This window comes from Cavia porcellus, unplaced genomic scaffold (assembly GCF_034190915.1).
Source record: "Cavia porcellus strain 051 isolate PalLab524CR breed Dunkin Hartley unplaced genomic scaffold, mCavPor4.1 scaffold_1, whole genome shotgun sequence".
Lineage (NCBI taxonomy): Eukaryota > Metazoa > Chordata > Mammalia > Rodentia > Caviidae > Cavia > Cavia porcellus.
In genome coordinates this window covers 194541201-194566485 of record NW_026947484.1, presented here as the reverse complement: position 1 = coordinate 194566485, position 25285 = coordinate 194541201, and the positions used below count along the sequence as shown (strand labels likewise).

The window sequence follows — 25285 nt, the reverse complement described above, 5'->3', positions numbered from 1 at the left end:
GGTTTCCAAGGCTCCACTTCATGAAGCTATGTAGATGTGGACTGGGAGCAGAGGCCAAGCTGGCCAATCCCTTGCCCTTCCTGGGCTGTTCGAGGCAGCTTCTCCTGGTGGCTTATCTGTCCTCCCATCTTCCTGCCTCAGGGTTTCACATTTTCTGTTTCCTTCCCTGCCCTAAGTCACAGCTTCTCTCATGCTGTCACCTCTGGGCTTTTTCCAGCTTTCCCAGCAAAGAGCCAGGCTTGGATTTTCTCAAGCACTAAACATGTCTCATGGGACTTATTCCAATGGTGGAGGTGTAGCTTTGTTGCTTATTTTGTGTCACTGCACTTAACCATGTGCTCTTTGAGGGCAGAAACTGTCCGATTCATTGTTATAGTGCTGCCCTCAACACAGAATACAATTACCTCGTGGCTCATTAAAGGTTTTTTTTCTGAGACAAGGTTTCACTATGTGGATCAGGCTGGCCTTGAACTCATGGCAATCCTCCTTCCTCAGCCTCCAGAGTGCTGGTATTACAGACATGTATCACCACACTAGGCTTCACTGAACTCCTCTTGAATGAATAAATGAATGAGTGATGGATTAATTAATGAGGTTTACTCAGATGCCTGATATCTGATGCTGTGGGGCAGTTGGACTCAGGCATTAGGCTCATACTTTTTTTTGGTACCAAGGATCGAACTTACAACCTCAAGTTTGCCAAGCAATTACGCTGCTGAGTTAAACCCCTGGCCCCTAGGTTCATACCTTGAAGGAGGATGGATTAGAAAGTTTGTTACTATGAATGAGCCTCACAAGAAGTATTTTTCCAGAATGGTATGGTGAGGAGTCTGGCACTTCATGGGCTGTCCTTGATTTAAATCTGTTGTCCCTGGTTTTACTTTGAAGGATACAGAATTTGAGCTTTCTGGTCCCTGGCCAGCAATATTTTTGCCGCATCGATACACAGTAAAGTCCAAATAAAGGGAAGTGAAAATCCTTTTGCTCCATTTCATTCCTTTTTCAGTCTAAGTTGGGTCACTGGCAAAAACACACCAGGGAGTCGGAGGGATATGAGGAGAAGTCCAAAGTCTTCATCACGTGCTAGGACATGAGGTGTGCAAGGGCCTGATTCTGCTCACAACCTGGTGTGCCTGTGGATGCAGGAAGCCAGAGACAAACCTGATACCCCCCCCCCGACACACACATACACACACATGCACCAAGGAGTCTCAGGGAACCAGATCACGTGGGTGAGGAAGGGCTCTGCTCCAAACTATCCGGCAATGAAGCTGGTAGGCAGTGAGGGCCCCATCGGTGGAGGATGAATAATTTCCACGTGGGGCTGATAAAGAAAGGCCAGAGCAAAAGATGAGAGACTGAGCCTAGCTTGCCATCAGAGTTCCCCTCCTTTATGAGGTGGCTACTGTTAGGACAGGAAATAATCATCAAATATTTGCTCTGCCTGGCTCAGCAATGGAAGGGTAGCTGCCACCTGCCTCAGAGACATCTATAGATCTGTGCCGGTGTCTAAGGAGGGGCAAGAGAATTTTGAAACTGAGTGAAGAACCACTGGGGACCATGGGCTCAGCTGCAGATCTGGGGTTTCTGCTGGTCTACAGAAGTGACTGGGGGATTGCCTGATGTCCTCAAAGGGCTATTTTTGAATAAGAATGTTTCCATTGACTCATTGTACTATTCTTACAATTTCTCAGTAGGCTCGAAATCTTCCAAAATGAATCTTAAAAAAAAAAAAAAAAACCAGATTCCATTTTTCAGCACTGGGGATCAAATACAGGGCCTCCTCCAGGCTAGGCAAACCCTCTACCATTGAGCTACACCTCCAACACGACACTGATGTTTTGACTTAAATATTTCCGAGTGAAGCCCAGTTCTGTTTACATGTACCTCACTTCATACTCCACAGAATGTTCTTCAATCTGATACCTTTACAGCAGCCCTGGAAGGGAGGCAGAGCCAGAATTATCACATCCATTTTGTGTATGGGTAAACTGAGGTTCAGTTAAGAAAAGTGTGGGGGCTGGGGATTTAGCTCAGCAGCATAAGCACCTGCCTTGCAAGCAGGCAGTCATGAGTTCGATCCCCGGTACCAATAAAAAGAAAAAAAAAAAAAAAAAAAAAAAGAAAAGTGGCTTTTCTGAAGCCAAACATGGTGGTACATGCCTGTGATCCCAGCACTCAGGAGGCTGAGGCAGGATGGATCGCTGTGAGTTTGAGGCCAGCCTGGACTATATAGAGGATTCAAGGTCAGCCTGGACTACATAATGAGATGCTTTCTTAAAAACACAAAACGGGCTGGGGATTTAGCTCAGCGGCATAAGCACCTGCCTTGCAAGCAGGCGGTCGTGAGTTCGATCCCTGGTACCAATAAAAAAGAAAAAAAGTGTAAAAACAAAAACACAAAACAAAACAAACAAAAAAAAGCAGCCATGTCTCCAGTTCTTTTTTCTGCCTTTCACTACCTATTTGCTGGGGTTTTTTCCCTCTCTTTGTGTTTTGCCTCCCCATTACGTCTGTCTCCTGCCCTCCCTCCCTCTGCCCTGGCCTTTGTCTTTCTCTGTACCTCGGTTCTCCCCCACTTGCTCCCCTCACAGACCGGAGTCACCTCGGCAGGTTTCTAATCCCCTGCCCACCCTGGAAGTCTGCCAGGCCCACAGCTGCCCGTGAGTGCGTCACCAGGAGCTCAGCATCTCTGCCTTGAGCAAACCCTTTTCCAACTCCAGGATGCAGAAATTACCTTGGGGTGACACTCTGGCCTCCAACTGATCCCAGATAAGATAAGGGTGGGAATGGGCCCTATAAACAGGTCTCCTTTCTTCCTCCTGGCAGCAGGCCCCAGCTAGCTGCCACCGCACCTGCTCAGGATCAGCATGGCTGTCCGCCTGTGGGTAGTTGCCCTGGCCTTGGCTGCCCTCCTCATTGTGGACAGGGGTGAGTGGGCAGCTTGGTGATGGTCAGTGAGCTTGGGGTGGGGACAAAGGAAAGCCTGGAACACCACGCCAGGACTCAGTTTTCCTCACTGGTCTTGTGTTTCACATGTGCATGTTCCTTTATGGTGGGTAAAGCCTGACCAGGAGAAAGAAATCTGACTCTAAATCCTGACCTTGGACTATAATTGCCACCCTCCGCCCCCTTCGTAGGCCTTCAGTTTTTCCAGCTGTAAGGTAGGAGGTTGTTCCAGCTCAAAGCATTTACTAGGCTGGAGGGGAAGAGGCAGGAGAATGTGGGTTTCAGCCATTAGGAGAAATGGGCAGGTATGTTGGTTGCAAGCTGGTGGGTGCTGAGAAAGACTCGGCCTGGGTTCTCTGAGCTGCTGCTCTGCCCCGACAGACTGCCATTTGGGACTGAGCACAGATTTGTGAGCATGTGGGAGTCCCCCATCCTTGGGAGCTCTTGTATGGAGCTAGACATACTCCTGGTGTGGGCCACCCTCAGGCCTGGGACATCTCAGCAGCTTTGCAAAAATTGTGTCAGCAGCTGTTCTGGGACCTACACACATTAGTGATCAAAAAGAAAAAATGCTGTCCTGATGGAGCTTAAATCTAATGGGATATAAGGAAAAGAAAACAGATAATAAGCGCGAAAGTTATCATAGGCAAGAAAGCTGAGGCAGGAAGATTGCAAGTTTAAACCCCATCTGGGAAGCTTAGCGAGAACTTGTCTCAAGAGTTGAAAAAAAAATTTTTTTTAAGGGCTGGGGATATAGTTCAGTGAGAAGCTGAGTACTTGGTACTGGAAATAAAGAGAGAGAGAGAAAAAGAGAGTCGGGGGGAGGATACTATGTTAAACTGGGTGTGGTGACTTAGTGAGATCCATCTTGAAATAATAAAAAAGGCTGGTGATACATCAGGTTCAATCCCCAGTACGACAGAGAAACAAACCCAAACCGGGATGTGATAAAGGGCAAGTAAAAACAGGGGTCTGGGCAATGGGGCCTGGGAGGGGTTTGCAACTTTAAATCAGTGGAGTTGTGTCTGAGAAGCTGATGGGTGAGGAAAGCTGAAAGAAGGTGAGGCACAGTTATTTGGGACAAAGGAATTCCAGGCAGGAGCCCTGAAGTAGAAGCTCACAAGGAGGCCAGTGTGGCGGGGTGGTAAAGACATGACCCACAGCACTAGGAGATGAGGGCGGCAACTGGGAACACTACTGTGGGCCCGTGTGAAAAGCTGGCTTTTTCCTCTAAGTGAAATGGGAGGCATTGAAGGGTTTGAGTGGTTATGGCTGCAAAGAATAGCTCTATTTGTTCAGGATAAACTCAATAAGAGGCAGGGAGAACACTTGGGACCCACACAGACAAAAGCCATAATGCCACAAGGCAATGCTTGGCAGGACCGTTTGCCAGGTGGGACAGAGACCTAGAACCTGGATGTGAGAAACGGGTCTCAGGGCTCTGTTCAGCCGCAGGCAGCGCACTCCTGGCCTGGCACTTGTCCCCTGAGATGTTCATCTGGAAACCTTTCAGGGTCTGCCTTGAAGAAAGAGTTCCTGAATGCATTTAGGCTCCCATTTGGCTCCTGTGAGGAGAAGGTCCTTAGTCACGGGAAGCTTGGGGATAAATGCAATGGAAAAATACTGAGACCACAGGGTTCTGAATACGCCCCTCCCCAACACACAGTGGTCAATTCTTGAACACTCCCCTTGTGCGGCATTGAGCAGATGCTACATGGGGGCAGAGACAAGGAGCCCCGGGAGATCGGGATCCTAGGGAAGTGGAGACCCCAGAGTGAGACAGCACATGGTTTCCTGATGTAGCCCCAACCAAGTCTGCTCAGGAACCATGGGGGCAACATGGAGGGCAGTGGGCCTTGAAGATGTCCCCCAGGAAAAGACCAGGTACAGGGACTTTTCCGCCAGCAGGGAAGTGTGTGAGCCAAAGAGCCTGTTCCAGGAACAGCATGCAGAGGGAAAAGGGGTTGATGGTCATGGAGGGCATACTAGAAAGTGAGCCCAGGGAGCAGGGTCGGTGTCAGTTCCCATAATGCCTTAAACATAAGACCAAGGTGATCAGGTCCACAGAGAGCTTTAGGGATCAGGACAGGGAGCCATGGGAGGGCTTTGTATTTGTTCATGTTTTTCTTTTGTCTAACAGTTGTGTATCACGAAATGCATGAATCTTATCACTTAATAGATCTTATCAAAGGGCTTCAGCAGTGCACCTACAAAATCCAAACCTCTGCTGGGACACAGAACATTTCTGCCGCCCCAGGAATGTCCCTCCTGTCCACCCCCCACCTGCCCTCTCTGCTCAGAGGTGGCAGAGCAGAGCTGCTCCGTGCCCAGGACAACCACTGCTCTCTTCTCTTTCCAGCACAGCTCAGTTGGCCCACTCTGGAATTCTACTCGAATGAACTCACACACTGCGTAGCTTTTTATGTCTGCTTTCTTTTGCTCAGCAAACTGTTTTTGAGATTCAGCCACATATGTATACTTGTTTTTTCTGCTGAGTAGTATCACTAGTTTATCCATTCTCCCATGGAAGGGCAAGAGTCATTCTTAGTTTGAGCAATTATGATCTGGAAGGGTTGTGTGTTTTGTTTTTGTTTTGTTTTGTTTGTGTGTATGGGGGTGGGGAGGTGGAACTGGGAATCAAACTCAGGACTTCGCATTTGCCAGGCAGGCACTTTGCTGCTGAGCTCTACCTCTGGCCCTGGAAGGGTCTTAAGCAATTGTAGCAGCAGGACTGGATATACACATTTTGATGCCCGACAGCTAGGCGTATCAGAGGTGGCTGTCTCAGTCTCCTTGGAAACCTCTAGTATAATAATATCTTCAGAAAAATGTTCCCTTCACACTTCTAGTGACAAGGGACCTAGTATTTCCAGAGAAAGACCCTTCGTTTTCATTACCGCATAGCTCCCACGGTCAGAAAATCCTGCTTCATGTGGAACCAAACCCTCTCCTGCAGCCTCAGCGGCCAGGCTCTGCTCTTTTAATGTATGTGCTGCCGAAGTAAGCGCAGGCTCTGCTCTTTCTCAGCCCCAGGACGGCCCTACAGAGACTGGAGGAAGCATCTTGCCCTTCTCTCTGCACAGCCACTCTTCCTCCCACCTGCGCCCTTAGGAATGGGTCTGGTTCCCGCACCTGCCTGTCATACTTTTTTTTTTTTGTCTTTTTTGTTTTTATTGGTACCAGGGATCGAACTCACAACTGCCTGCTTGCAAGGCAGGCACTTATGCTGCTGAGCTAAATCCCCAGCCCCTTTGCCTGTCATACTTACTTGTCATGTCAGTTTGTTCACATCCTAAAAGCTGTTCAGCCAGACCTTCACAGGCACAACTGTGTGTGTAGAAAGAGCCAGGCTCTCGTGTGAGACCCATGTGCAAATCCTGGCTCTGCCTCAACAAACTGCTAAAGGACTTCTTTTTTTATTTTTTTATTATTATTATTATTTTTTTGGTCTATCTTTTTTTGCCTTTTGAACCCAGGGACTTCCCATTGAACTGCATCCCGAGCCCTGTCTTTATCTTTTATTTTGAGACAGGGTCTTGCTAAAGACAGTAAGCTGCCCTGGCTGGGCTTGAAAGTGTGATCCTCCTTCCTTGGCCTCCCAAAGCATTGGAATATAGGTGTGTGCCACCACGCCTGGCACTGCTGGACCTCTTCTGTGCTCTACGTCATTCAAGTGCCCAGGATATCAGACTATAGGATCTGCATGCCATTTATTGGGGAGTGATGCCAATGAGGGCACAGGAAGTAGACAGACCCAGTAGAAAGTTCACATGACCCCACAGAGAGATCTGCATCTGACATGGCCCCTCAGCACTGTTCCAAGTAGAGGCAAGGGGTATAGGACCTTTGTACCCCATCAATACACGGGGCTATGAGCTGTCCCTGGAGAGGAGATGCAAATTTGAGTGAAAGAGCACCATTCTCCCAGCTAATTCCTAGGAAGGGACTAGGAAGGGACCTTCTGTGAGTCACTGACACTCCTAGCAATGAGTGTGTCAATCCTGCAGTGAGCTCTGGGTTGCTGATCACAGATAGCATCCACTACTGCCTCTCTCCTTTCCTCTGAGTAGTAACAAAAGTATGGACAGTAATTATAATCACATATTTGCAATGACTGGAATGTAATAACTGTTGAATTATCATTATCATTATGTGGAACACACATTCCAGTGGGATCCAATGAGAACAGGCTGAATGGTTACCTCTTTAACTCTAGACTTTCTGTCTCTATTTATATAATCTAAGATCACATGAACTCGTATCAACTTTCCAGCAGCACCACTGTCTGGTGACTCACTATCTTTCCAGATTGAGCAGTGACTGGGCCAGGTCTCCATAGAAGGAGAAACAGTACTCAGATCCCATGGTAGGGACATCCAAAACCAACATGATTTTCATGTTATATGCTAGGGACTGAACACAGGGGCCATCTTCAGCCCTTGCCTGGAATTTGTAGTCCTTCTGCCTCAGCTTCTAAGTAGCTAGGCTCATAGGTGTGCACCACCAAGCCCAGATAACATCACCTAATTTTGCTTTTTTTGTCTTTCAGAAGTGATAGTGGCATCAGAAAAATTCATTTCTCCCAAAATGGTAAGGCAGCCGGTTGCTCTTCTAGCCCCTGCAGAGAAGTCCTCTCTTCCATGCTAGGAAGCCCATATTACAATTCTCCACATTCTTGCTCAAATATCTTCTATGGTCCCAAATTAGTCAGAGTGACCTCCTGAGCCTCCAAATCCCCCAGATTGCCTCCTTCAGTCTAGGGGGCCTAGCCCACTCACCAATTTCCTAGCCTGCTTTCAAAGCCCTTGCAATCTGCCCCAACCTGGTCTCCTAGGCCCCTTCTCTGTGAGATCCCCGCTCTTAGGCTCAACAGGACCCAGTACTTTCTCTGCTTTAGGCAGAGTACATGGGCCATAGAGTTCGGCCCAAGAGGTGCTCTTGCATACAGCATAGCCCTGCAGAGCACACCAGCCTCCTTAAAAAACACTTCCTCATTCATCCCCTCACTCTGAAAAGGCAAATGTGAGCCGCACCTGAATCCTGCTTCTACCTTAGCTGGGTTTCTAGTGATTCCAAGGTGGTGGCACTGACATTCTTAGGGCACTCAACCCACTTCATTGAATAGGTTAATGAGAAGGCTCACAGCCACCTTCCTCAGCACTTTCCCCTCCAGTTGGTCAGAACCTGGTTCCATTCACCTGGTGCCAGATAAAGAACCAAATATAGTACTTTACATCCAGTAAGTTCCAACTTAGGAACGAGTTGTCTGTAAGTCGGATTCATTCATAAGTCTGACAAAGTGAGTCTTATACATCTTTGGCACAAATATACAATGTGTATACAATCATTAAAAAATCAAACATGGGGCTGGGGATTTAGCTCAGCAGCATAAGCGCCTGCCTTGCAAGCAGGCAGTCGTGAGTTCGATCCCTGGTACCGATAAAAAGGAAAAAGACAAAAAAAAAAAAAAAAAAAAAACCACACACACAAATACTGTAAATAAATTATTTTTACTTTTATAGCTACTTTAAAATGGTGGTACAGTACAGTACAATTATAAATAAACTATTTTTACTTTTGTAGTTACCTTAAAATGGCAGTAGAGTATAGTACAACGAGCATATAAGAGATTGCCTGGAGTGAACTGACAAGAAGAAAGTAACTAACTGGAGCAGAGAGGGGAGAGTAGAGCCATCTAGGATGAGAAAAAAAGAGCCACTACTCAGACATCACTGGATCAACTTTTTTCAAGAGGGTAGACAGAACTGAATTCATCAAAAAGCCAGTGTCATCCACATGAGATGTGAATGAAATTTCACCACACCTTCCATCTCCTACGGCTCATGATCATTCAGTTCCACCACCTCCTACCTCCCCTCCCACCTCCAGTTGGTAACCATCACACTGTACATAAGCACACAGCTACACAACTGTAACAGTGTCCGGCAGACATGTGAGCTACTTCCACTATCTGTTGGCATCTATGAATGTTGGTAATGCGAGGCCCATTCTTATCTGTGAAAGTTCCTAACTCAAATATTCATAAGCTAGGGACTTACAATATATTATTTTAATCAATGTCATGTGAAAGGAACACTACTGTTTATAATTTTAAAAGGCGAGGAAGCATGTTCAGATCCCAGTTTATGGATCTAGTCAGTGGCAGAACCCTCCAGAGCCCAGGTGTTCACTGCTGCACCACATTGCCCCCCTCACCCATCTCCGTTCTAGGCCCCACCTGTCAACTGATTAGTGAGCCTCAGGCATGGCCATGGCCTAGCCTCATTTTGCCAGCCTTCCTATGCTGTTGTACTTTGCTGCCATGGGCCTGGTCGATCATGCAGGCCTGGGCAAGTTCAGGAGTCCTGAGGGAGAAAGGCCTGCTGTGAACCACAGTGGCTCTGTCTCCGGGAGTTCCCAGGTAGAGCAGCAGAAGAAATTCTAGTTAGACTCTCTGACGAACGCACGAACCAGCCCCCAGGAGCTTTCAGGCACAAACTGGCTCCACACATATCCACAAGCACACGTCTGGATGTTCACACACCTGGGCTCAGCAGACACAGATGCATATTTACGCACACACCCAGGCACAGGCACACATACATGGTCACACACACTCACAGATGCAAACACACTTGGGCTCAGAGTGATTGGTTTCATGTTCCCTGGACTCAAATGAGCCTTCTTGAATCCGCCTCCTCTTTGCCTCTCAGGCTACAAGAAGGATCCCTGGGTCCTTGCCCACTCTGCCTAAATCTGAGTCCCCTCCCTCTTTTCTGTTCTACAGCCTATCTGTGACCACAGGAGAGAGCCTCCAAATTGTCCCCAGACACCTAATCTCATCTGTGGCACTGATGGGGTCACATACAACAATGAATGCCATCTCTGCCTGACCCGTATGTAAGTGTCCCTGCCTTGCTTGGGATGCACACAAGAGTGCCCATCTCCGGGGCACACAAATTTGAAAGCAGCAAGACTTGACTGGCCTCTTTCTCCACACACCGAGAAGACTCTGAACCTTAACCTCTAACAGGATTAGCCTAAGTGTAAATTCAAGAAAGGAATAAGGTGCTAAGCAGAAAGCAAAAGCAGACTTCGGTGGAAGTGGAAACCTGTTTGTTTTGTTTTTTGAGACAGGGTCTTGCTGTTGGTCCAGGCTGTCCCTGAATTCATTATGTAGCTCAGCTTGCATGGAACTCAATCCTCCTGCCTCTGTCACCAAAGTGCTAGGATTACTGATGTGTGCCACATCTGGCACACCTGGGGTTCTTTTCCTTGTTCTTCCAGGTAACCTCATTTATTTTCATTCCTCAAGCCAAGAATTAATTATTTATTGAGCCCCTACTTTGTGCAAGCCACTGAGGATAGAATACAGCACAGTAAGACATGACAGTACTACTCGCCTTCTGGAGCACAGTTGGTCTAAGGGGGAAGCCAGGTTGATGGCAGTTAATTACAGCACAGAAGCTCAGGGCTGGCCAGTTATGGTGGTATACATCTGTAATTCCAGCACTTGAGGTATACATCTGTAATCCCAGCACTTGAGAAGCAGAGGCAGGAGGACCATTTAGTTCCAGGCCAGGGGGAAATACAAAGTGAGTTTTAAGGTCAGCCTGAACTGCATAGTGAAGCCTTAGCTCAAAAAGACAAACAAACAAACACTTTCCCTGAAACCACTGTCGAGGAAAAAAAAAAAAAAAAAAAAGAGTGCTCAAGGCTCAGGTGGAAGCAAGGAGGTACAAACCAGGGAAGATCACCTGGAGTGCCAGCCCTCAGGAGGGCTAGATACTGGCTAGACAGGAGAAGGTAATTTCAGGAAGGAAAGAGTACATGGCAAGGCCTGGAAGGATAGAACACATGTAGGAAGAAAAGTGTAAGAAGTTTAGGCACACTGGAGTGTAGTTCAAGGGAGAATGAGGCAGAGGCAGTCAGTCCAGTGAGGTGAGGAGGGCCAGAGCGTGACCTTCGCTCATTAGTTCATCCACTTCATCTCAGGTTCTTCACCGGTAACATCCTTAGTCTGCTGCTAGATGGGATTACGGAAGACAAACTGCAAAGCTCTAGACAGATGCAGTATGAGGATATATGTGGAGGACCAGGACATTGTCCTGGCTTTAAAAAGATCCTGATAACTAAAGACACATGGTTGAGAAATCCTGTGGGTAGAAATGACAGGGCTCCATCATTTCTGATGGGATGGGAAGGGGGACGGCAGAGAAGAGGCAAGAGTTATGGGTATGTTTCTAATTTATGGGTGACTGATGGTGTCTTATATCAAGATGGGGATTATGGAGATAGTGAATGGCAGCTTTGGGGGCATCATTTGTAGAGGGCTGAGCCCCTTGCATATCCCAAGACAGATGTGCAGCAGTAAGCTGCATGAACAGGCAGAGGGGTCTATGCTGGAGACACATCTAGTAGCCAACAACATGCAGTGGTGGTTGCGATCTCCCAGAGGGAGGCCATGAAGAAGGAAAGGTTATAAAGGATGTACTCATGGACCGACCCCTAGGACAGGGAAGGCAAACTTGTTAGAACTTTCAGTGACACAGACAGCCCATTGCAGCACTCTTATCCTAGGATCTACCCTTCATTGGTACATGGTAAGGGTTCAGAGTGTCCAAATGAACTGAGCCTGGTCCTTGAAGGGTATGTGACAGTTTCCACAGAGACAGCCTCATCCTTGTTTCCTGTGATTCCAGGAAAACCAAAAAAGACATCCAGATCATAAAGGATGGCGAATGCTGACCCCAAAGGAATGCCTTGAGCCATGAAGCTTCAAGCTGAAGAACAGCAGTGGGCAGAAGATGTGATGTAAAACAAAAGATCAGGGAGCTGGGGATTTAGCTCAGCGGCATAAGCACCTGCCTTGTAAGCAGGCAGTCATGAGTTTGATCCCTGGTACCGATAAGAAGGAAAAAGACAAAAAAAATAAATAAATAAAAATAAAAGATCAGGGGCTAGGGATTTAGCTCAGCAGCATAAGTGCCTGCCTTGCAAGTGTGTGGTCGTTGAGTTCAATCCCTGATACTGGTAAAAATACAAATACAATAAATAAATAAATAAATAAATAAATAAATGATCAGCCCAACTGGCAAAGTGGACCAGTGTCTCGGGAACTCGGTTACAAACCTTGCGTTGTCCGCCCTGCTATGAATCTGAAGTGCACCTCTCTGATGCTCAACTGTGTGACATGTCCCCTCAGAGGTCCCAATTACCTTCTGCCTCCTACATTTCTAGTGCTCCTGCCTGCCCAACCTGCACTATGAGGACAAGGATGTGAATGAGATCAGTACCCTTCAGGGGTATAGTTCAGTCCTACCCATGCCCTTCATGGCTTTCTGCTAGGCTGTGACAGCACTTGGGAGTATGCAAAGACAACAAAACACAGCAGCTTGGCACAGGCACAGTGTGTACTCAGGCTATGTGCACAGCACAACTGAACCACTTATTGTAACATTGAACCAGAAGCTGCCCCAAGTATTCCGAGTGCTCCCTGCCCCTTGGCCACTCAGATTTTCACCTGGAACCCCTGCATCCCCCAAAATCCAATGTCTAGGGTTAATTAACTCCTAGGCACAAGACTTCCACACCTGCTCTGCTCTTTAAGTCAGCATCTACTGGCTGGTTGACATTAAAGAACTCCAAGCACACATGCACTCACACAATGGCCTGTGGGGACCCACAGCATCCAGAAATCCGAGACCCAAGCTTGTGGTGTATGCCAAAGCCTATAGGAAGAACAGGGTGTGGAGGCCTGGCCAGGTCGGAGCAGTTTCATACAACTTAGATTTCCCCCCAGAGGGTAAACAAGTAGGTAATGCCATGGGTGTAGTGGCACATGCCTGTAATCCCAGCACTTGGGAGGCTAAGGAGGACGGCCTTAAGTTCGAGGCCAGACTGGACTACCTAGTGAGTTAAAGGCCAGCCTGAACTCCACAGGGAGACCCTGTCTCAAAAGAGAAAAAAGAAAGAGAGAAAGAAAAAAGAAAGACTATGGTAAAGCACACATCAAAGAAGAAAGCAAGGCAGGGAAGCAAGGAGTCAATATTCCCTGAATCACTAAAATGAGAACACCAGAAGGAATTGTTGCTGATGGATTCACAGGTGACGGGAACTAGGTCATCTCTAGTCCTCATTACCACTGTTGATAAACTTGCCTCCCACCTTCATATGAATGATATAGGGTTAAGTTTGGCTGTGAGAGACAGAAAACCAAAATAGTAGTGGCTAAAGATAAGACATGCTCCTAAATTGTGATTCTCCACACTTCCTACCTTAAGGTCCAAAACAGCTCTTCCAATTCCAACTGTCACATCTATATCCCAGACCACAGAAAAGAGGAAACAGCATAACACCTGCCATAAACCACTGAAAGCCTGGAATAGTGTCTGGCCCACAGTAACCTCTAATAAAATGTGGCCCATCCAGGCATGGAACACACACCTGTGATCCTAGCTCCTTGGGCAGCTGAGGTAAAAGGATTACAAATTTGAGGCCAGCCTAGAAACTTAGCAAGATTTCTCAAAACAAAAAGTAAAAATGTAGTTCACCAGTCTGGACTACATAGTGAGATACTGTCTCAAAAAAAAAGCAAGCAAGAAAGGGAGAAGTTCAGTGGTAGATGTCCTAAATCGTTGTAGCCCAAGGCCACACAAATATATACATAAATGGACAGTGAACTATTAGCATTGAAGCTGGGCTGGGCCCTGAGCCTCATCCACTTGTTTCTCTATCACTCCTGGTCTGAGGTCTAACCTGTCCAGTCCTAGTTTCCTGGGACCGCAGAGAATTTCTTTCTGCCAGATGAAATGACTCTCAGGTGGCCTGTAGGGAGCCACTTTCCAGGGAACTGTGGTAAAGAACGAGTGACACCAGTTGAACAGTTTAAGAGGGATGCCATCGCACACAGTCACTCTCAATTTTCATAAACTCCAACTTTGGGGTTTTCTGTTTTGGTCTTTTTTTTTTTTGAGGCAGGGTTTCACTATATAGTTCAGTAACATAAACTCTGACTAATGGCACAAAAAGCTTTTTCTTCTCATATCTCATCGATCAAAACAAAAACACTATTGCTGGGTATGGTGGCACATGCCTATAATCCCAGCACTTCAGAGGCTGAGGCAGAAGGATCTCGGTGAGTTCAAGATCACCTTGGGATATGTAGTGAGTTCCAGGCGAACCTGCACTAAATAGTGAAATCCTGTCTCAGAGAAACACAAAACAAAACAAAATCATTTTTCTGCTTGATAATAGGGACACAAATGGGTTTTTTTGTTGTTGTTGTTGTTTTTGTTTTTGTTTTGTTTTTATCGGTACCAGGGATCGAACTCACGACTGCCTGCTTGAAGGCAGGCGCTTATGCCGCTGAGCTAAATCCCCAGCCCCTACAAATGGGTTTTTAATAGCAATGGTAGTTCGCAGAAATCCACAAAACAAAAATAGTTTCAAAGGAAATGGAGATGTCAGAAGGAGAGTTATCAGAAATGCCCTGAAGGAAGCATGCGTCACTCCTGAGAAGTTTCTGGAGCATCACACCCTGCTTACATCACTCTTCTGGCTCCCTTTCCTCGCTTGCCCTTTCTGGGCCATGGTTCTAGTTTGCACAGTAGGTTCAAACTTCTGAAGATTTGCTTGAGGACAAGGAAACCCACCCACCAACCACAGGCACCACCCCAGGAATGGCCTTGGTGTTTCAATGCCTGCGGCTAGACAGGGTCACTGGGAGGTGAGGATAGCATCTCTAAACCAACAATCTACCCAGATATTCTGGAATTAGGTCACAAGGGACAAGGTGAATGACCTAGTCAGGCCAGACACCTGACTAAATGCAATTTCCCAATGACTGATTTTACAACTACGGGACGCTGAGACTGCAAGGCTAAGAAAGCCTTGGTGTGTCTAAAGACAGGGCACCTGATAAACTCAACAACACAGCTAACTAGCCCACAGAAAGCACCTGGGGTCACAAGAGCTGGCAGTTCATGGGCAGGGAGGCCCTTTCCAGAAAAAGTGGTACAGGACAGCACAGCCACGAAGAGGCAGAACAAGAAACAGAGACCAGCTCTACTCCAGGTTGCAAAGACGGTACGTTTTCATTGAGAACTGGTATAGTAGCAAAATTGACATCTGGCTGGTTGCCTCCGGCAGTTCTGGAGAAACAGACAGCTCTTTGGTAGAGAAGGCAGAGTGCTGGTGCTGCCCCACAAGGCGGCAGTGCCTCTCTCCACCGACCTCACTCAGCAAGGGCCAAGTTTGTGGACTGCAGCCTCTCGGTCTCCTGGCAGATGTTCTCTTCCACTGTGTCGCACTCAGCGAGGAATGCCTAAAAGGCAGACACAGAATAGTGAGAGCCCTGCCAGAGCTGGCCAACCACTGTCCGACCTAAACCTGGCCATCCTGTAACCTCGGGTGAGACCCTAAACAGCCTGTGCATGGGCAGGGTGGGTACCCAGCCTGGGCTCCAAACTGAAAAAGCTGGGGAGACGAAGTGTAGACCTTAGGAATTCTGACCGTGGGTCTAGGGCAGTAACACCTGAAAAGGTCATACAGACAGGGAGTCTTCCCTCAGGCCCACAGTTCTGCAACAAAACATGAAAGGTGTCAGCACTCTGCTCACCAGTGAACTTCTTTAAATAGTTTAAATTTAAACGCAACTATGGGGACATGAAGTAGACTCTTCACTAATGCTCTGGGTTCATGCTGATAAGGAAAGAATAACCAAAAAAGTCCCATGCCATACACATTTCTACACCACCCTACTTTGAACAGATAAACCCTGCACAAACAAACTAATGCACTACAGTCTGCCATGTATTACCACACAACTCACCTGAACCTTTTTCACCAAGCCCTTCCTCTTTAGCCTACTGTCTTTGAAATTTTCTGGTAGGATCTATGGAAGAAAAAGTTGGCATACAAATAATCTCCAGTGACAACAATGCAAGACATATCAGAAACATGAAATATACCAAACAGGCTACTGATGTGAATGAAATGTGTGAATGAAAGGAATCATTTCTCTAGGTCTGTAACCTACACAGCCCTTTTCCACAGCTCTTGTCCCCATAAAAGGAACTTTGTTTTCAGTGTCTGGGCCATAAAAAACTGATCTGGCCAAGCACAGTGGCACACGCCTGTAATCCCAGCACTTAGGAGGCAGGATATTGCCAAAAGTTCAGGGCCAGCTTGGGCCACATAGTGAGTTCAAGGCCAGCCTGAGTTACACAGTGAGACCCTGTCTCAAACACACTCGCACACACACCTTCAAATGATTTGTAACACACTTTGTTCTTTCACTGTTTCCTGTGATGCTATGCCCTGGCCAGATCATGTACCAGGGAAAGCACTGTTGCTTCTTTTTTATAACACACCCCCACCGTCCAGAGAATCCTGAATCCAGAGTGCTTCCCTGTTAAGAATAAAGAATAGGGTTAGAGATACCATTACTGTCATCTATAAAAGAGAACCCAGGGTCAATGATTCAATAGCTTCACAAGATCTTGGTCTGGTAGAATTCTGTGTAGGGAATGAGCTCAGGGGAATCATTAGTTACCTGAGTGCCAGGGAAAATGAAACCCTGTGTTTCTTTGACCATGAGATCATGAAACACTTGCATGCCAGTTTTATGACTAGAGATTTCAGTTACATACACATGCACATACCATCAAACATTTTATGCACACATGCACACCACACACACTCACACACACACATTTTTTAATATCACAAAAGCCATATTGTCGAGCTATCAGTGCCTAAAGACTGGGAACTGGCCACTCTTCTGTGTACTCATCCAGGATCAAGCATGGTATCGGGCGCACAGAGGTAGATGTTCAACACCCTCAAGGGTTGTGTTTGCTCAGGCAATAGGAGTGTGCTACTGAAAGAATGAAACTGACTGAAATGCTGCCATAGAAAACTAATTCTTCTGAGCTGAATGTTTATTTACCATTGTATCAATCTCTTCCAAGATCTTCATAAACTGTTCAATGGTGGCTTTTACTCTCCTATCAAGTTTGCAGAGAGCCTCAGCTTGCAAATCCTTGGCCAGAAAACCCTAAAGAAGAATCATACATTACTGGAAAGGTTGCTTGAAACTGATGGAAGACTCATGCCATAGTACTCATGAAGCAATCATACTCCCAGTCTACCACTGTTGGAACAGGCCAGGCTGCATCTCAGACCCACAACTCCATTCCCTTGGAAAACAGGAAGACTACCCTTAGGCCAGTCCAGTAACTCTAGCAAGCTGCAGGTGTGTATCTGACATACACTGGCATGCCTCAAAAGCTTCCTGAGACCTGGCTCTGATGATGCCCCCAGTGCTAAGTGTGCACCTGCACACAAGGGGCAGACAAGACAAATGCACAGGTTTTAGGTTCTAATGGGCCTGTGCTTGAATCCTGACTGACTTATGCCTTACAAGTAATTTTTATTTTCTGTGTTAGCACCAATATGTTTATTTAAAATTTCTACACAGCTGGGCACGGTGGCACACTCCTGTAATCTCAGCACTTGGGAGACTGATGCAAGAGGATCGCTCCAAGTTTGAGGCCAGCCTGGATTACACGGTGAGTTCAAGCAACCTGAACTACATAATGAGATCCTGTCTCAAAAACACAAAAACAAAGACAAAAAAAATTCTATATAAGCACAATCATAATGAAAACACAGCACACATTCATCACGTTAAAAAATGAGGGAGGAAAAGGTGATCTTGCCGCTATTCCTAATCTTTACTGGGTTTCAGTAACCCATCTCTAATATGAGAAATTGAATAGGACAACTCCCACCCTACCACATGTCACTAAAATCAACATGGACCTTTTATGAATCAACAAAATGTTCTTTGCTTTACCAAATACAACACAACATCCTAAACTGTGAGAAATCACCTGTTCTGTTTCAGATACTACAGGATTCTAACATGTCAGGTGTTCTCCCATGAATACAGTTGCTGGTTGGGGTCTGACATAGCAGTGATAATAATACTATAAAAGTACTTTTTTTTTTTTTTTTTTGCATGCTGAGATTGAAACCAGGGCCTTGAGCATGTGGAGTGAGCACTGTACCAGTGAGCTATTCCCCCCCTAATAAAACATTTAACTCTCACAACAATTACTTTGAGTGACATGGGACAGTCAGTCCTATCAGGTGGCATGAGCTGCGAGATGGGACTGCCCTGCATCCACCACAGGTGGTTCACGCTGGTGGGAACATGTTAAATGTTCTTTTTTACTGGTGAGAACCTTGAAACCAAGACAAACTTGTCAATAGTAAGAGAAAGGGCATGAGTTGGGGATGTAGTCAGTGGTAGAGAACTTGCTTAGCATGAGCAAGGCCTTAGGTTTGATGCCCAGCACTGACATGAAAACAGAGACAGAGATATAGATACCAGTATCTGAGCCTAGGGAGTCTGACTACAGAGCCCACCCTCATAACCACAAAAATTATCACAGAAGGTAGAAGGTCAGAGTTTATGAAGGATGTTACCTGCTGGATTCCAGCAAGTTCTTTACTCAACTCTTCCAGGTGGTTAGCTATCTTTTCCACAGACTTCTCCAAATTTTTCAACTTCTTTAGTTCAACTTCTTCCTCTGGATTGCTCTAAAATGATGAATAAAATGAAGTAGAAAATCATCAAGACCAGAAGCTTCTGATGGGGAGAAAATCTGACTACAGTTGGGCTAACCCATTCAGCTAGAGGTTCTAGCTTTCTGCTTGGAAAACAAATTGAAGGGTTATATATTGAGGTATTCTACCTACAAAGATTGTAGTCTGGACAGAAGGAAAGTGTTAAGTAACCCTGTTTTTTTTTTTTTTTTTTTTGGTACAAGGGATTGAACTCACAACTGCACGCTTGCAAGGCAGGCACTTCTGCTGCTGAGCTAAATCCCCAGCCCGAAATAAACATTCTTACGATGGTTCAGACAGTGGAGCCAATCTATGTACCAGATTGAGCCTCAGCTCTAGGCTTATCAATAGCCTATGTTGAGACTGGAAGGCAAACAGATTACGATCAACATCTTTGAGGAGTCCAGAGTGCCAAGATACACAGAATTCACCTATTTTAAGCGGAATTTCTAAATGCTACCCTCCAATTGAATGTTCCTATTTAATATGAGAATGACAATGAAGAATACTTTTTTATTTGGTGGTACTGGGGATTGAACCCATGACCTTCACACTGAACTAATTACCAGTCCTTTTTTTTTTTAAATTTCATTTTTCATTTTAAGACAGTCTCACTGAATTGCTTAAGTTGGTCTCAAACTTGCAATTCTCTGCTGGGCATGGTGGTGCATACCTGTAATCCCAGCACTGAGGAGGCTGAGGCAGGGGGATTTCTGTGAGTTCAAGGCTAGTCTGAACTGCATGGTGAGACCCTGCCTCAAGGAAAAAAAATTGCGATCCTCTTGCTTAATCTCCTAGTCTTGGTACTTAATGAATACTTTCACTGAATACTTACTACATGTCAGGCACTATCCTAAGCATATTAATTACCTGTAAGTTTTTTTTTTTAAACCTTACCACAGAAGAAGCAGCCATGCTGGAACTTGGAGGACCAACCAAGAAAGCAATGAGCCTTCCTGGTAAGCGGCATGAGTACAGGCACACCAGGGAGAGAACAAGTCAGTGTCTCCTGTGAGCCTCCTGTGAGCACGCAGGCTGAGAATCAACCGACCCCTGTGTCTTCTCTGTGTGTGTGTGTGTGTGTGTGTGTGTGTGTGTGTGTGTATGCACGTGTGCATGCACGTGCGTGCATATTTGTGTGCGTGCCCCCAGTTTAGAGGTCAACCAGAGTTGATAGCAACTGATGTGCATAAAGCAACTAAATGCTTATATTGCTTGGTTGATCATGCTGACCTGGGGCCAGCGGTCTGAGCATCTCTTGGGAGGATGACAGTGTGCAACACAGCAAATACGGGGGATTCCCTTCTATCTTGTCTTTGAAGGCCAATATTGTTTTCACTGTTTTGCTTTGTTCTGATTATTTTGCTCTATTCAATATTCTGTTTTGATTGGTTTTATAGTGTTCTGTTTTTGGTTTGATTTTGCTATGCCTGATTCAACGGGCAACCATTGTGAAGATAATAAGATATACTGTGGTACCTATTACTGTTAATCCGGTATCCTGCTCTGAAGTTCTGTACCAACTTCAGTGCATTGTCTTGATTGGCTTTGTTCTGTCTTGTTTTATTGTATTTTACTATCAATAAAATAAAATAAAAATAAATCTAAAACCTTACCATAACCCTAAGGATATGCTATTTTACAGATGATCGAACTGAGGCTTACTATATTAAACTAAGGTCACACACCCAAACAATACAGAGCAGACTGAAATTCAGACCAGTCTCTGTATTTTCTGGGACAACTGCAATTGGAAGTCTCATAGCTTCTCTAAATTCAACCCATGGCTTCTGCAGCTGCTCATCCCCATTCTCCTCCCTACTCTTCAGCAAGAAATTTAGACTATTTGGCCTTCTCCCACCTAAAACTAGAAACCAGGGCCAGAAACTTCCTGCTTTGTTACACTGTCCTATGTTGTTTATTCTTCATGGCCAAATGCCGAGTCACAGTCTCCTGACAATTCCATGTCTGGCTTAGATTTCCTTTCATTTTGCTAATCTCTGGCCCCTTTCTCCTCATGCACCTCAGCTGAGGTAAGGAAACTCCATATGCTCAACAACCCTACTGTGCTACTGTGTCACAGTGCTTTTTTATCACCTGAGAGGCCAACTGCCCTCACCTGTCACCAACTAGATCTCCCTTCTCAGTTCTCTGGTCTGAACTTTTCTAGTCAAAGAGGTTTTCCCCTTCAGGGAAGATTCTAGTAAAAATGGGAGTTAAAGGGAGACATTTTTTCCATTTTTTTGTTTTGAGACTAAGTTCCCACTAAATTGCTAAACTGCCCAGGCCAGGCTCAAACTTGCGATCATCCTATCTCAGCCTCCCAGAGTGCTGGGATCACAGGAGTGCACCACCACACCTGACTCATGGCACAGTGGCTCCTAATTCTTAGACAAAAATCCAAATTAACAGGAGCAGAGAGGTTCAGACAACAGAACAACGAAACTGGTAACTATCAAACAGTGACTATTTTTTTAAAGAAGTGTTTTGCCAATGCAAAATCTCGGCCCCCAGTTTGGCCTTCTAAACAGAAACGTGAATAAAAGACTCAGGCATTTGATTCTGTAGAATTTATGTGGAAAAGTAACTTACTTTTTCCCCAATTAACATGACTCGGCAACCATTCTGTATTCCAAGTGCTGACAATGGCATCTCCATTTCCTTTAGAGATTTTCCTGAAAAGAGAAGAAAACTATGTGAATGATAACAATTGTATAACACAGAAAATAGATTTCAGCAAAGACACAGGAAACAGACAAATGTATTCACTCATGAGAAAAGGATGAATCGGTATAACCATTTTATTCTATTCTACTCTATTCTTTGGTACCAGGAATCAAACTCAGGACTTCATACTTGCTAAGCAGGTGCTTTTGTTGCTGAGCTCCATCCCCAGCCCCAATATAACCTTTCAAGAAAGTGTCTTGAGGGGCTGGGGATTTAGCTCAGCAGCATAAGCGCCTGCCTTACAAGCAGGCAGTCATGAGTTCGATCCCTGGTACCAATTAAAATGAAAAAAGACAAAAAAAAAGAAAGTGTCTTGACCCAATTTCACTTGAGATATTTATCTTAAATAACTGGACATGTGCCTACACAGCAACTGTTACACACTACAATTTTTTTTCTTGTTACAATACCAAGGATGGACCACAAGGCCTTTGTATTAAGCTGTATTGCACGACCTCCCCCCTTTTTTTGAGCTAGGCCTTCACTAAGCCTTCAAACATTTTGTTTTAAAACATTTTGTTTTAAAAATCATGCCAGTTTAAATTGTCTAGACTGGGCTGCAGTCTTCAATCTTTCTGTCTCAACCTCCCAGAGTGCTGGAGTAACAGGTGTGCACCACTACACCTGCCTTGGTACAATCCTGTAATAGTGAGAAACCATAAAGAGCCAAATATTCAAGAAAAGGGAGGCTGATTAATCATACATTTGTACAATAGAGTCTGTGGGCATTAAAACATTTTGTTAGGACACTTCAATCACACAATGAATGTTGATGACTCAATATTATAAGGAAAAAAAATGTTATCAAAAGGCCTGGGGTTCAAACTTTAGAATGCAAAAAAAAAAAAAAAAAGGTTATAAGGGGCTTTACTCAAGGGAACATTTTCTTCTTTATGTTTTCTTCTGTTTTAGAACATTAATTTCTGTTGTCTTTATAATTTGGAAAATGTTTCTTATTTTATGAGACAAGGGTCCTTTATGTATTCCAGACCAGCCTTGAGCTCATTATATAACCCAGGCTGCTCTCTAACTTGCAGTGATCCTCTTACCTCAGTCTCCTAGGTGTCAGCCAATTTTGTTTTAAAACAAAATGTTTTAAAAAAGAAAAAACAAGGAAATGCCTATCAAATATAAATAAAAATACTCCATATTATTAAATTCTTTATAATGATTGATATCCAGTGAAATAAGTCTGCCCTTATCAAATTATCAGAATAATGGATTCCCATGTGAACAGGAAGAAAGACAAGGGTAAGGAGGGGATGGGCCCTAGGGAAAATCAACATCATCCAATGGACCTGTCACATCCAGGCCCCTGGTAAGTTTGTTCCAACTTTTCTCTGAGTTGCATAATGCCAAACACTGGAAACATAGCATGATTCTGCACTCTTGGAATTTGTTATCCTAGTAGAGAAACAGATGTTAAGCAACAAAGAAAATTTCAGTACAAACTATGCAGAAGTCGTAGCGTGTACCATGTGAACATAGAGGATATAACAAGAGAAGACTATGTCTATGTGCTTTACCAAAAATGGTGAGATGTCTACCATCATGCCAGTTTAAATCTGAAACCTGTCCAGAACCTTGAAAAATTCAGTACAAAGCAGGTCTTTAACAAGTATTTGTTGAACAAATGAATGAATAAACACTGTCCCACTTTGAAAATTCAGTTACCATAATATAGGGTAAATCTGCTCTTTAGTCAAACAAACTCAAAGCTAGAAGAGAAATACCTACCCTTAAATATGAGCTTTTGAAATGTCAGTGGGACCCCTGTAGCCTCTTCAACAGCCCGGGCCAGGTCTTGGACAACTGGTTCAGTTCTGTCCTGCTGAGCAGTAACATGAAGGTCATGCTTTTCACTGCCTGGGCAGAAACAGAAAAGCATTTGATCAATCAACTCTTTCATATAAACCAGTATAGCAGACACTTTATTACATTAAATTTACCCAGTCTTCAAGGACCAGTTCATGTGCTACTCCAAAATGCCTTCCCTCATCTGCTTAGCTTTCCTCTCATGATCTGCTCCAAGATATTTTTCCCTTCCTATTTTAAGAACTTCAAAGATAGCTAGTATTTTAAGCACTTATGCATAAGGGACTATACTAGATTCATTTCATGCATTATCTTATTTACTTCTCGGAGAAGCTCCTTGAAGCACTACCATTATTCTTTATTTCATTGACAAGCAAGCTATAAATTGAATTTAGTTAACACTTGCCTATGGCAACTTAACTAATGGAACAAGATTATGACCTTTAATCCAGCTGATTCCAAAGCCCACATTTTTCATCACAAGCTATCTGCTTGTGGCCTGGCTATCCTATATACCATTGTACTGGTTTTGTCTCCCTTGATGCAATATGCAGAGACTGCTTCTTCCAAGATTCCCGCCTGACACAAAACTAGGTACACAGCAAATGGTGATCAGTAAAGATAAACACAGTCAAAGCTCAGTAAATATTTTTTGAAGCACAAGTGCTGTTTTCCAAGTAGGTGGATATTCAGTAACTGGCCTATGTCCAGTGCATTACACCAGGCCTTAGTTCTCCCAACAATTCCATGATGTTAGTGGGGGCAGGGGTTACCAACTCTACTTCATATAGAAGAAACCACAGCCTAGAGAGGAGAAATCCACAAAGTCACTCGAAAATGGAGGAACTTGGCATATTCCTGCCTCCCCTATCTGGTTAAGAGGAGCCTGAAAAGACTAACTGGAGAGTGTACTAACTTTGTTTAGTTTTGTGTCAACTCCAAAAATGACTGGACTACTGGGCCACTCAGTGGATGTGTGGCACCTAAGGCACTCAATAAACAATGAGCCTGCCAATCACGAAGTTTAGACTCATTACAATTGTAGGTGTTCACACTACAGTTGTACACAACATAACCAAATACAAGCCTGACACATATAGTAAGTGCGCGAGCACATAAACACACACAACTAGATCCACCATCTTTTAACATCGAGGATCCACCAAATGACCAGACAAAATACTCCAATCACATGGAAAGGTGTGCAGACACAGGCCTTAGACTAAAGCTAGCCTCAGAAGCAGTCAGGAATCCACGGGACGACAGGACAAATACAAGGACCCACGCTTCGAGACGACACGTGGCCAAACCCACACAGAACTCGCCGGACCTACTGAACTGCCACAAGCCCACCCAGGTGCCCGGCGCTCACTGTGGGTGACTGTCACGTTAAGTTCGGCGGCCGCCATTTCCGGGATCGGAGTCACCTCCTCGGTCCGGGCCACCTCCTCCGACCAGGTGACTTCCTTGCCCCTGGTCACCTCCTTGGTCTGGGCTACCTCCTTGATCTGGGCCACCTCCTTGGTCTGGGCCACCTCCTTGATCTGGGCCACCTCCTTGGTCTGGGCCACCTCCTTGGTCTTGGCCACCTTCTTGGTCTGGGCCACCTCCTTGGTCTTGGCCACCTGCTTGGTCTGGGCCACCTTCTTGGTCTGGGCCACCTCCTTGGTCTGGGTCACCTTCTTGGTCTGGGCCGCCTTCTTGGTCGGGGTCACCTTCTTGGTCTGAGCCACCTTCTTGCTCCGGGTGGTGTGGGAACGGGCTTTCTTCTTTAAGACCTGCGGCTTGCGAGCGCCGGCGGCGGCGCCCTTGGTGGATCGGTCATGTCCACTGACTGCAGTCCAGCCAAATGGATGCTGAGAGGAAGGAGGGCGTTGGTGGGCCGACGGATCTGACCGGCGTGGCACCCGGGAGGGCAGAGGGGCGCGCCGCCGGCGGCCCAGCCGCTCCCGGTAGCCTCGCGATCCCGGCACCCTACTGTGCTCAGCCAGCCCCGCGCTGGCGACCCGCCCAGCAGAGGAAAACAAGGTCGCGTAGGTGAACCCCACCAAGTTATTTCCCCGCCCCCCCCCGCCTCGGCCCCGCCCCCGCCCTGGTCTGTCCACCACGCCCTCCGCGCTGCTGCCCTTGCCTATCCGCTAAAGCCTCCTCTAAGCCC

At 45.7% G+C, this 25285-nt stretch overlaps 2 protein-coding genes across 3 annotated transcripts; one reads left to right on the top strand and one right to left on the bottom strand.

The window, feature by feature from the left end:
* Positions 1-2791: 2791 nt before the first annotated feature.
* Spink4 (serine peptidase inhibitor Kazal type 4) lies at positions 2792-12053 on the top strand. Its single transcript, XM_003470829.4, has 4 exons — positions 2792-2931; positions 7499-7539; positions 9737-9849; positions 11652-12053. Exons 1-4 carry the CDS (start codon positions 2871-2873, stop codon positions 11695-11697), a joined length of 261 nt encoding a protein of 86 aa, XP_003470877.1. The 5' UTR covers positions 2792-2870; the 3' UTR covers positions 11698-12053.
* Positions 12054-15019: 2966 nt separating this feature from the next.
* Bag1 (BAG cochaperone 1) lies at positions 15020-25180 on the bottom strand. 2 transcript variants are annotated; one of them, XM_023565488.2, is made up of 8 exons: positions 24500-25180; positions 23050-23178; positions 21178-21260; positions 18445-18558; positions 16901-17008; positions 16214-16360; positions 15782-15844; positions 15020-15274 (listed from the first exon to the last, which is right to left on the bottom strand). In XM_023565488.2, exons 1-8 carry the CDS (start codon positions 24534-24536, stop codon positions 15185-15187), a joined length of 771 nt encoding a protein of 256 aa, XP_023421256.1. In that variant the 5' UTR covers positions 24537-25180; the 3' UTR covers positions 15020-15184. The 2 variants fall into 2 exon arrangements, with proteins under 2 accessions (XP_023421256.1, XP_063082698.1); XM_063226628.1 differs by lacking the exons at positions 16214-16360; positions 16901-17008 and having other exon boundaries at positions 24500-25178.
* Positions 25181-25285: the final 105 nt, after the last annotated feature.

What these genes read in the sequence shown, in the direction of transcription:
- Spink4 (XM_003470829.4), top strand. Translation starts at nt 2,871, where the DNA reads ATGGCTGTCCGCCTGTGGGTAGTTGCCCTGGCCTTGGCTGCCCTCCTC. An exon ending in CCTCCTCATTGTGGACAGGG is followed by an intron (nt 2,932 to 7,498) that starts GTGAGTGGGCAG and finishes TTTGTCTTTCAG; the next exon opens with AAGTGATAGTGGCATCAGAA. An exon ending in CATCTCTGCCTGACCCGTAT is followed by an intron (nt 9,850 to 11,651) that starts GTAAGTGTCCCT and finishes CTGTGATTCCAG; the next exon opens with GAAAACCAAAAAAGACATCC.
- Bag1 (XM_023565488.2), bottom strand. Translation starts at nt 24,536, where the DNA reads ATGGCGGCCGCCGAACTTAACGTGACAGTCACCCACA. An exon ending in TAACGTGACAGTCACCCACA is followed by an intron (nt 23,179 to 24,499) that starts GTGAGCGCCGGG and finishes GTTTCTGCCCAG; the next exon opens with GCAGTGAAAAGCATGACCTT. An exon ending in GTGTTACAAATCATTTGAAG is followed by an intron (nt 15,845 to 16,213) that starts GTGTGTGTGCGA and finishes TTTCTTCCATAG; the next exon opens with ATCCTACCAGAAAATTTCAA.